The 11,415-nt window shown below is 43.8% G+C and overlaps 1 protein-coding gene across 1 annotated transcript; it reads left to right on the top strand.

Annotated features, from left to right (window-relative positions):
- The first annotated feature begins 4,571 nt into the window (after window positions 1–4,571).
- Window positions 4,572–7,406, top strand: BDP55DRAFT_599546 (uncharacterized protein). Its single transcript, XM_060571035.1, has 2 exons — window positions 4,572–5,299; window positions 5,468–7,406. The coding sequence occupies exons 1-2, from the start codon at window positions 4,653–4,655 to the stop codon at window positions 7,203–7,205; spliced, it is 2,385 nt and encodes a 794-aa protein (XP_060435384.1). The 5' UTR covers window positions 4,572–4,652; the 3' UTR covers window positions 7,206–7,406.
- The last annotated feature ends 4,009 nt before the right edge of the window (window positions 7,407–11,415 follow it).

Below are 11,415 nucleotides of genomic sequence, written 5' to 3'. Positions count from 1 at the left end.
AGTGTCTGAATAGGTGGAGCACGTTATGCTGTCGAGCTGATGATAGCGAAGTATCGATATTCGGGATAGGTAAGCAGCCGTTAAACCGCTTTGCGATTTGTACGAAGGTAGTGTTGGCTTGGCTGGAGCGAACGTCGAGTATGGAGTAGGTGTCGGATGAGTTTGGGAGAGGGGTTGGAAGATAAGTAGGTAGATATAGTCGGTGCAAGGGCAAGTGGAAGAGTAATGTGTGTTTCGGTCCTCGACTTGGGGGAGGTGGCTACCTGATAGACTGAGGCCAAATGAAGGAGGGTCTGAGCAGGACGAGGTAGGTTGGATGAGGTAATCACTCTGATGTGGACGGAAGTGGCCGGGTGAGTCACCGGACGAAGCTGAAGGGCTGAGTTGCCGAGGATGACAACTAGGATTCGAGGCGTCAAGAGCCTGTGGCGGGCTTAATGGTCTGAGACGGGACGTAGAGCGATGGTCGAGACTGGACGGACACAGGTGATGTCGAATGCAGGGTGGGATGGGCGTACAGATGTTCGATTGTCAGGAAACAGAGGCAGAAGTAGGGAAAGACGGAATTCACATGGACAAAGGTTGCGGGATGGCGGATGTGATATAGTTGGCAACGGTAGGTATGTTACGTAGGCAGATAAGGCGACGGACGGTAGGGCGAGCAACAGTAGTTCAAAGAGGACGGGGAAGGCGCGCGTGTCCCAACTTTGGGATCTGGAGACTGGAGCCAAGCTTGCCAGGCTGAGCTCCAACTTCAGATGAGACGGAAAGGGCGTGACGGAGTGGGTTGGTCGCGACACAGGCACGCCGCACACAGGCAGCCCCGGGGGCTGTCAAGGAAGGACCAGGTGCGAGCAAGATGATGTATGCGAGATGGGTATTAGGTGGGCAGGTGGGCAGGTGGTGGCCTCTTGACCGGGAAGGGGGCTCATCGTCTCGGCTTAGCGAACAGACGGGCGATAAAGCTGGATGATAGTGCAGTTGATACGTTGATACGGTCCATGATAAAGCTTGGGGCGTGTGGTTGTGATAGATGGAGGGGGTGTGAGACATGGAATGAAAGTTGGCGAATGGCGAATGCTCACAATCAGTAGTTGCGCCTACGGAAAGGTACGGATAAGGTATGACGAATTGCGAGTTGCGTACGGAGTGTTGCTGGGGGGGACTGCAGGTGGTGCTGCAGAATGCAGAATGCAGATAATACTCCCCCGTCCCTGCTGCACTTTCTCCTGCTTTGGGCCGAAACTCATGGTTCCTTCCAATCAGAGGGATTCCGGAAGGGGCGTGGCGTGGGGAGGACACTGGAAAGAGTCACCCGGTCTCGCCATCCCTCCCCCAAGTGTCATCCCCCCCCAAGTGTCGCCAGCTGCCCATGCCAGCTGTCGCGGGGGTCCTGAATAGAGAAAGGTCATGGTCTGACTGGACCTGTCCACGCCCACCTTCACTAGTTGATGTCATTCAATGCATGCGGCGTGCTCGCAAATGACGAAAAATGCCGTATTCAACTTGCTGCATGCACACTGTGACACTCGGTACGATAAGGTCCTCATCCTTTACGAACCCCCCCAATCGTCAGCTAACCAACTAACGTAGCCGGCCTTGTAAAGGACTACCTATGCGCCTGGTATTGAGGTGGTGATTTGCCATTGGGTGAGGTAGGCCATCTTGCCCGCTGGCGGGCTGCCAGCTCAGCTTGGTTGTGGTTGCTCAGGTCATATGGCCTCCCTCACCCGCACCCTCCTTCTCCAATAAACCAAGTAAGTAGGCAGGTGCTATTACGACAGTAACAACCCTTCTCTTCCAGGGTCAGGTACGTAAGGTGCTTAGACAGGTCTTCGCAGATGCTTCTCTTCCCAAGGACTAACGCTTGCTTACCTTGCAGCCGTCTCCCTGCTCAAGGGCTTTGTGCGTGACTTTCGCCTTTGTTTTCTTTGCCGAGGAAAGATATCACCGGGTCAAGACGACGTCATAGTCGATTTGGTGCGGACTGGAGTTGCAATCAGCCTGCTCTTACGTTGGACAACTGCAAAGGCCTAGGTAAACCCCAGGAAATCATGAACATGCCAAATCATTGTTACAATTCGGCGCACTGCTTCTCGGTTCCGCTCAGAAAAGAAGTTGAGAGAATCCTAGAGCAAGCTCAAAACAAATCATGGATGGTTAGTCACCTTACTCTCTCGGCTCAATGTTGTTATTTGCTACTTCATCCCGAGTCTATTCGTTTGTTTTGCCAAACATTCAAAGACCCGAAGACCCCGTGGACCCCGTGAACGTCTCGGACCCCACGGCACTTGCTCCACCGCCCGGCTCGTGCTCGGGCTTAGTCAGAAGACTCGGCGCTCACTGCACGAGCCAGTCACGCCAGTCGACATTTCACCGCAATGCCCGGGACGGGCCCGACCTTGCAGGCCACGCTGCTGCCATCTACTCACGGGCCCATTTCATGAAACATCGACACTTTGCAAGCTCTCTCGCACTGATCGTCCTTTGGCTTGGCAACCACCACTGATGCTCGGCAAGGTGGCCAAGTGGCATCTGAACAATTACAAAATACGAAGAGGCAAAGTCAAAGGACGAAAGTCTTCGCCATTGCTAATGTCTGGACCGCGCTGCCAAGACGTGCGACTTCTCCACAAGCAGCATCACTCGTCAAGTTTACCAATGGCTTGAGGTTTCTCCTGTGCTCCGGGCTCCGGCAGCCTTTCTCTCCGTCGCCGACGGACAATAGCTGGGTCGTGTACGGAGTTTCCCCGTTCTAACTGCATGATTCAGGTCGGGATGGCTTGACATAACCTTAATCCCCGCCGTACCTGACTTCACCATACGGATACCAAGTCGAGACCAGAACACCACGAAAGGGCCATAATAAAGATGCGCGTCGCCCAGGCAGTCATTTGATTACAATCTTTTTGACTTGAAGCCAACACCCACGATGGGCCGTGTAATGGCGGTGGCCGGGGAACCATCGGTTGCGACCCTTCAGGCCTCAGTGCGTGCATCTCAAAGTCATTCTTAAATCGTCTACAACCTCGAGTAACATGCAGAGCACAGCCAATCCCCACGATCCTACCCGTCACCTTAAAATTACAGGGCCCTATCGTGTCCGTCTTCCTGAACGACCGTGCAATTACTACAACGTACACAGGTGCTATTGGCTGACTGCTCCCTCCATTGGCCGAGACTCTTCCATCCCAGTTCAATGAACTCGACCAAGTACCTATGAACAGAGCCCTGTCTTCAATGTTGCCGATACAATGGTCTTGACAGCGACTAGATTTGTTCGGTCGGCGACTTGATACTCTGAGTGAAAGGGTTCTGGCTCCTAAATTGCTCCAGGTACTGCCAAGTACGCCTTCGAGCTAGTGCTCTGTTCTTCCCGCTTCCTGTCTATTTTTTGTCCTCGTCCCGGGGCAAATCTCGACCTAGTGTGGCAAAGATGCACGCTAACCACACTTACAAGATGCATGGCAAATGAAGGAGTGTGGGAGCCGTCGGATATTTTTTGCTGCTGGAGATCTTCCTTCTCGCGGATACGAGGACAAAGGAGAGCTCAACAGAAGACTGCAACGGTAGCTTTGCAGATGTCCATTACCTAGTAGGTTGCATTGTCAACTGATGTACGAATACAGCCACTCGCCTATCCGCTCGACCCATCAACGCAACGATGGGTTCGTCCGCCGAAGCACTCAAGGAGCGCCTTAACTCTATACACCACGCGAGTACTACACAGACGACGGATGTGGTTAGAAGTAGGCTGCCAAAATGGTAAACCGAGTCCCATTCTTTCTTGCTGTGTTTCGAACTGTCTCGTTTCGAATATTCTTGGCCCACCGTCTACCGGTTTAGTGGTTCCTTTCACCCTTGTTCACACCTCTACGAACTATACCTGGCCCGGCGATTCTTTTATCTCATCTGAACGTCAATAGCTGACCGATGTCAAGCTGGAAACAAACAAAGGAACGGCTGTATCTTCAACCGCATCATCCGCCCATGTCTTTCAATCCTAACGGTTACACAGGGCGGTTTTTAAACTTTGTCTCGACTATGAGCGCCACTCCCAAGCGTTTGGGCGCTGACAGGTACAACGCCTCGCTCTGACGATCCTCGATCGAATGTCGTCTTTCCTTGGTCTCGGCTCATCTCCACAAACCCATTCCACCTGAGGGACTGAAGGCCCTACCATGTCTTCACCCACGAGGCTGTCTTTAGTGTGTTCTTGGCTCTCCAAATGGCAGGTTGAGCTTCCATGCTTTGTCCATCGCACAAGGCCCCTGGGTTGCTCGTCGGGTACGGGCTCCACATAGGATGGCTCGCCGTCCGAGCCACTGACCAGCCGCTTACTCTGTGAACCCAGGATGTGTCGTTGGGTGATACGGTAGCTTCTCAGGTATACACTCCCGGCTAGTTCCTTGACACCCACAAGCGTGTGGTTGAACAAACCTCCTCGGCGCCACCATTCAGGTAGATTTCGAGGGAGTTGCTATAATGGCGTCCTCAAGTTGTATATATGTCTCTCGCGAGTCACCTCCTGCAATCCAGATCTCTTCTTGTCCTTATCTCTATCACCTTCACTTGTCTCCAAGTCTTTACATCTCTTCTTGCTTGGGAGATATTCTTTTGTAGACATAGCGGACGGGCCAAGCATCGCCATCATGTCCCCCACCAGTAAGCTATTCGGGCTCTTCAGCCTTGCAGCAACTGCTCAGGCAGCATGCTCCAACTTTATGATAGACGACTTCTCCAGGTCATCTGTTGGCGGTACCAACAAGCTCAACTCGTGGACCAGTGACGACGGTTCCATGTCAAAGGTCGCTATCAGCAACGGAGCACTCACCTTCACCCCGAAAACCGACACCTCCTCATACTTCTATGAGACCCTGGGATGTGTGAAAGCAACTACCAAAGGCTACAAGGCCTTGTCACTTTCTATCACTGGTCCTAAAGATGCTTCTATGCTGCTGGAGATCCAGTCAAGAACAACATGTAGCGACAACACATACAAGAGCCAATGGGTCACCATCTCTGGCCTCACTGGTTCGCAGCAAACCGTTACCATCTCTCTGTCTTCGTTCACGGAGGCAAACCTGGACGCCATCACCGGATTCGTTTGGTCCACATACTCCCAGTTCTCCTCGTATTCATTCGACAACTTGCAGTTCCTGTGCAGTGATGCTACCAGTCCGTCTGCTCCAGCGACACCGGTTTCGAGCAACTCTCCGTCAAGCTCAACTCTTTCGGGCGCTACCACTCGCACTTCGGTATCATCTTCATCCGGAACTGTACGAGCTGCAAGCACCGCGTCGAGCGCCGGTCCCTCTTCTTTCTCGACGTCAGCCAGGTCATTGGGCACCTCTCAGAGTACCGCTGTCAGCTCCAGTGCTTCATCTGCGGCAAACACCCAGGCCAGCAGTACATCTTCGGTAGCCTCAAGTGTCCGCTCATCATCCTCATCCATCTCTTCGGTCAGGGCGTCAACTACCTCCAGCTCCGCCACTTCTCAGTTGTCGCCTGCTTCATCGAGCTGTAGCAACCTTCTCATCGACGACTGGGAGTCCCAGTCACGGCTGACCTTCCTCTTCTACAACGCCATGCTTCAGCCAAGCAGCGATGACGGTACTATGAAGAGCATCGCTGTGAGCGGTAACAGAGTGACCTTGACCCCAAACAACAAGGACTCTTATTTCTACAGCAAGACTGCCTGTACGAATGTCAAGACTCCGGCATATGGCGGTATTTCTCTGCGCATCAAGGCCAACAAGGGGACGACTTTCCAAGTCCAGATGGCTTCGCCGACGACCTGTGGCGGTGAAGACGCAGTTTTCGGCTTTCAGACTACAGCTGAACTAGGATGGACATTCGACGGGACCGAAAAGCTTTACAGTTTTCCCTTCTCCAAATTCCCTGCCATCGACCAGTCCAAGGTATCTTCAATCCTGTTCAGTTCATTCTCGGGAGCTGTGACTTTTGGTCCCATGGCCTTCTACTGCGGCAGCACACCCTCTGAGTACATCGTCAAGACTCAGCCAGCCGCTTCTGCCACAGCTTCAACTGTCGCCGCGCCCAGTGCCACCGTCCCGTCCAAGGTCATTGACGCCTTTGCAAGCCAGAGCCAAAACGCCCTCGGATTCTGGCATGGAGGTGATGTCGACACTGCAGCGAAGTGGACCAAGGGCAAGGTCGTCATCAAGGCACCGGACGCCGACTACTCTTACTACACGCAGTTTGGAGACGGCTGCACCGACATGACCATGTATGATGGTTCTTACTTGCACGTCGCCTACTCAGGAAGCAACAAGTTCACCATTGCCATGCAGCAGCACAACACGCAATGCAGCGACACTGTAGCCCCTTTCCCCGAGACCTGGGATTCGTTGGAAGCGGCTCGCTATGCCACTGGCAACGATATCTACATCCCCATTTCCCACTTCAACATTATCCGTAAGCGTGCTGTCGGCCTAGCCTTTAAGGGCTTCTACACCAACGAGGCAGTCACATTGACCAAGGTCGAAATCGTCTCATCCGTTCCCGCCAATACGCTCATTCCCAACAAGTTGTCCACCGGTAACCTGGTTTTTGCTTGCAAGCGACCCAACTCGATTGCCTTTGCCATCGATGACGGTGACCCAAAGTACGCCCAAGAGGTCATGGACGTCATCAGGTCGGAGAATATCAAGGTCACCTTCTTCACTGTCGGTGCTCCCCTGAGGGACCCCTCTACGAATCTGAGCAACATCTACCAGGACATGATGAAGGAAGGCCATCAAATGGCCCTTCATAGCTACACCCACCCTAGGATGGAGGGACTTCCCAACAACGATGCCATCATGTGGGAGTACAGCCAAGACATCGCCGCTGTGAAGGAGCAGTTCGGCATCACGACCAAGTACTTCCGGCCTCCTTTCGGTAACGAGGGTGCTCGCATGCGACAGCAGCTAGTTGCGGCGACGGGAAGCAACAACCCCTACATTGTCAACTGGAACATCGACGTTGAGGATTGGCTCTATGCCCAGTCCGATACCCCTGAGCAGCAAAAGGTGTCATTCAAGCGCGACCTTGACAAGGGCGGCAGTCTGGTTGTCATGCACTACTTGTACCCCAGTACTGTCAGCTATCTGAGGGACTTTATCAAGATGGCCAAGGCCACAGGAAAGCAGCTAATGCGAGTAGATCAGTGTATGGAGGACCCTGATGCACCTCCCTTGTAGTAGATAGGACGGGATGACGGCTGTATATTACTTAGATTAGTTACATATGGGATGGAATGGGGGCATTTAGACATTCAGGCAACTTTTTAATCAATCTTGTTTAACTTCGAAACATTCTTCTTTGCTCGCCTTTCACCTCGATATCAAAGTCAATACTTATCGTTCCCACCCTCGAGAGTCGGATATGCCGAGTAGCTAGGCACATGGGGGAAGCAGTTGAGTTACACGAAGGTTCTGTGCTGTAGTCATTCTGGACGCGTATAGAGGGCGAGGTGGTTCAAATCACTTTCAGTTGTTCACTGCTAGCCAATGTCTTCGCTAGGGGACCATTACTAAGAACAACTTTACCTGGAATTGAAAAAGGAAAATATCTAACTGGGCAGATGACGAAGTCGAAGAGCAATAGAACGATCTACTTGTGCCTACTTTGTGTAGTCTTGCTACGTTAAATGCGGTCTACTGTTCGTGGTCATGGATATCATTCCGTTGAAGTCAACGTCTACCTTCTTCGTACTAAAGTCGGAGGGACCGTCGACGTGTCCTTGGAGGCCGAAAGTGGCTGTAGGATTGCTACCTGTATATAGGGTCTTTAAGCTTCTACGGTGGTAAGATTTCCGCTTTACAATTTAAACGCACCTCGGCGATCTCGCCGATATTACTAATATAGCTAGAGTATAGAGCTCCAAGCAAAGCCACATGTGAGTTTCGCTATTAAGATATTAGATAGACGCCATACTATACGACCAAACGCGCTCTTAAGTTATTAAAACTTTAAACCCTTTTATACTATGTTTATTAAATATTGAAAACTTATATAACTTTTAATTTTAATAAAAGCTAGTTTATATATTGTTTTATTATCCCCTCGGCAGAGGCATCCGCTAGGGCACTAATATATATAATATATTATATGATAGGAAAACTAAGTATATTATACTAACGTATATAATAAGCGAGTGGGCCAGACAAGCGAGTGGGCCACCTAACCGCCATAGTGCTACCTATATTATTATAATACGTATTTCTCTATTGAAAACGATAATAAAATATATTAAAGATATTTAATTAAACTTAGTATTACGGCCAGCTAGTCGTAGTAAATATATTAATAAAAGTTAAGGCTACGAGGGCTAAGTAAATAGTATCGTAATCGTAAATAGCTTCCTTAAAGTTATATCTATAAGGCGTAAAGTAGGTAAGGCTTTAGTAATTAATTATAGTCTTATTAAAAGGTATTCTTAATAAAGATAGCTAAAAGCGATTATAAGATCTAATATTAAATTAATTATTAAAGAAGCTATAGGAAGTTTATTCTTAAGCCCGGCTCAAGTCTATACTATATATAGGTCCTAAATATAAATATATCCTTTATTTATATATATACTTTATTCGTTAGTGATTATTAAGTAGATATTAGTGAGCGATTATTTAAAGTGATTACTATAATTACTTTATTATATAATTACCCTTTTTATTTGTACGTGACCTATTCTATAGTTCTTCCGTTCCTTAAATAATATATATATTCCGTTTATATATGTATATATAGTGCGCTATAGCTGCCGGAAGCCTGCGGGGCAGGCCCTGGTCTTAGTTATGTATGTTGGGTCGTAATACTTAGCGGTTTAGGTTATTTAAAAAGACCGAAACCTTAATATTTAGGCTATAATAAAGATCTATAATATTAATTATATTACTTTAAGCCGTAGATTAAAAGGAACGTTATTACGATATAATAATATACCTAACTTACGGAATTTAATATTATTAAAAAAGAAAAAGCTAATTAAATATATTTTCGACCTAAATATTAGATCTTTTTTTCCCCATCTTTATAATATTAAAGAAATAATAAATTGATTATTTATTAATTATAATATGCCCTATATTAAAAAGTAATAAACTTCGAACTTTATAAAGCGATAACTATAATTATAAATACATCGTTTTTATAAATATAATTATAGAAGGGCCTATTATAAAGATCTAGTTATAATAAATATATAGCTCTCGCTTATAATAAATATAATCGTAAAGTACGATATCGTAAATTTAGATATTTATAACTTTAATAAGACTAGCTTTATAATAGGCTAAATCTTAATTAATATAATTATAATTAATATTAAAAAACCGTTTAAATACGAAAATAATATAGCTTAATAATTATAAATAAGTTATAGTTATTTAGGCTATTAGCTCGTTAGGTTATAATATTCTACTATATATTATTATTACGGGCTAATATTACCTCTCTACCTAATATATAAAATCTAGTTTCCTATATAATTAAGTTATTATAACGTTTAAAAATAAATAAATAATAAATCAAAAAGGCCTAAATTAAGCTCGGTACTTTAAATAGTATATAAAACTACGTAAAAAAGGTTAATATTACCTTTTTATTATCGATGAATATAAAAATTATTATTTTACGGATTTTAAGCTTTTTTATAAGGAGAACAATATTGTTTATTACCCTATATATACCGGCTTATTCGTCTTATTTACTCTAGCCCTTAAATATTAAGTATTTTAGGCCTTTAAAAATAGCGTATAGTCGAAAAATTAAGGATAAAATATATTAGGATAATATATATATTACTGAAAAGGACTTCTTTTTAGTATTTTATAGGGCTTTTATATAAGTAATTATAAAAAAAATATTTAAAAAGGATTTAAAAGGGCAAGACTTATACCTTTAAATATAAAAAATATACTCTTAAAACTTAATATAAAATTATATACTCCGATACCTCTAAGATCCTTTTTAATAATACCCCCGATATAGACTTTTTAAATACTAAATAACCTAATTAAGGCGTCTTTATAATTATAATTTATTAAAAATAAAATCGCCTATTATTAAAATAACTCCCTAACTTTAATTATTAAAGCTATAAAATATCTATTTAAGGGGGCTCGTAGGTTTATATATTAAATCGCCTTATTAAGATCCAAAAATTAGATTCTTTAAGAAAAAAATAACCTATTTAATTAATACCGGAAAGTTAAAAAAAACCGTCTTTAATAAAAAGGAAGTCTTATTATAGCTAAAAGAAAGGACCTTTAATTATAAAAAGAGGCTATAGCTTAACTAAAAAAAAACGTACCAGAATGATAATCGCCGACCAAGGACTAAGACGGGCTAATAACGATATAATATCTATAAGAATATTAATTATAATATATAAATATATTAATTTAATAAGAAAATATCTATAAAAAAAAAGGATTTTAAATAGTTTAGATTAAATAAATAAGGCGATTAATAATATTTATACCTTTATGTTATATAGTTATAGTTAGGTGGCCTACTCGCTTATCTAGCCTACTCGCTTATTATATACGTTTTATTCTTAATTATTAATTTCCGCCCGACCTTTCGCTATATAATTCTACCCTTATAACTAAATAGCTAACTTTACCTATTTTAATATATATAAGACCTTTTAATATTAACTTATATAAATAGCTAGATTTAGTACGATGGTTTTTTTTTATTAAAATCTATAGACCTTCTAAATGATCTTTTTTTTAATATAAAGTATTTTTATAAAGTTAATTTTATAAAATATAATTTTAAAATTAATATTAAGTTACCGGATCTTAATATTATACTTAATATAGTTATTTATAATGAGTTTTGCTATTAGGGCAGTACTATTTAGCTATTAGGGCAGTAACCCACTTTTCTAGCCAATTAGTACCTGCCACCCTAACTTAAGATTTTTAAGCCTTATATTACCTACCTACGGGTCACCTAGTATACCTACTTTCTATATAACGCCGCACTTAAGTAAAGTAGGTAGCTATAAATAATAATTATATTACGACCTAATATATATAATTAAGACTAGGGCCTGCCCCGTAGGCTTATAGCGGCTATAGTACGATTATATATATAGGTAAGCGGAATATATACGTTACTTTAACGGAATAAAAGAATTATAAATTAAGTTATATAACGATAAGAGATAAGGAGATCCGTATATTAAAAATATAGATCCCGTCTTTTTATAATATAGAGCCTATATATTTAAAATATAAAATAAATATTAATTCTAATAACGAGGTTACTTTTAATAAAGACGTTTACAAACGATTTAAAAAATAAGTTAAAAAAGAAAATATAGATATCGTTAAAATATAAACTATATATAACGATATTATAAACGAGCTCTAGAACTTTAAAATTATAATTTAATAA

This window comes from Colletotrichum godetiae (genome assembly GCF_030913485.1).
Source record: "Colletotrichum godetiae strain CBS 193.32 chromosome Unknown BDP55scaffold_3, whole genome shotgun sequence".
Lineage (NCBI taxonomy): Eukaryota > Fungi > Ascomycota > Sordariomycetes > Glomerellales > Glomerellaceae > Colletotrichum > Colletotrichum godetiae.
Note: the sequence above shows the minus strand (reverse complement) of the source record. Positions and strands in the feature narration are given on the sequence as shown.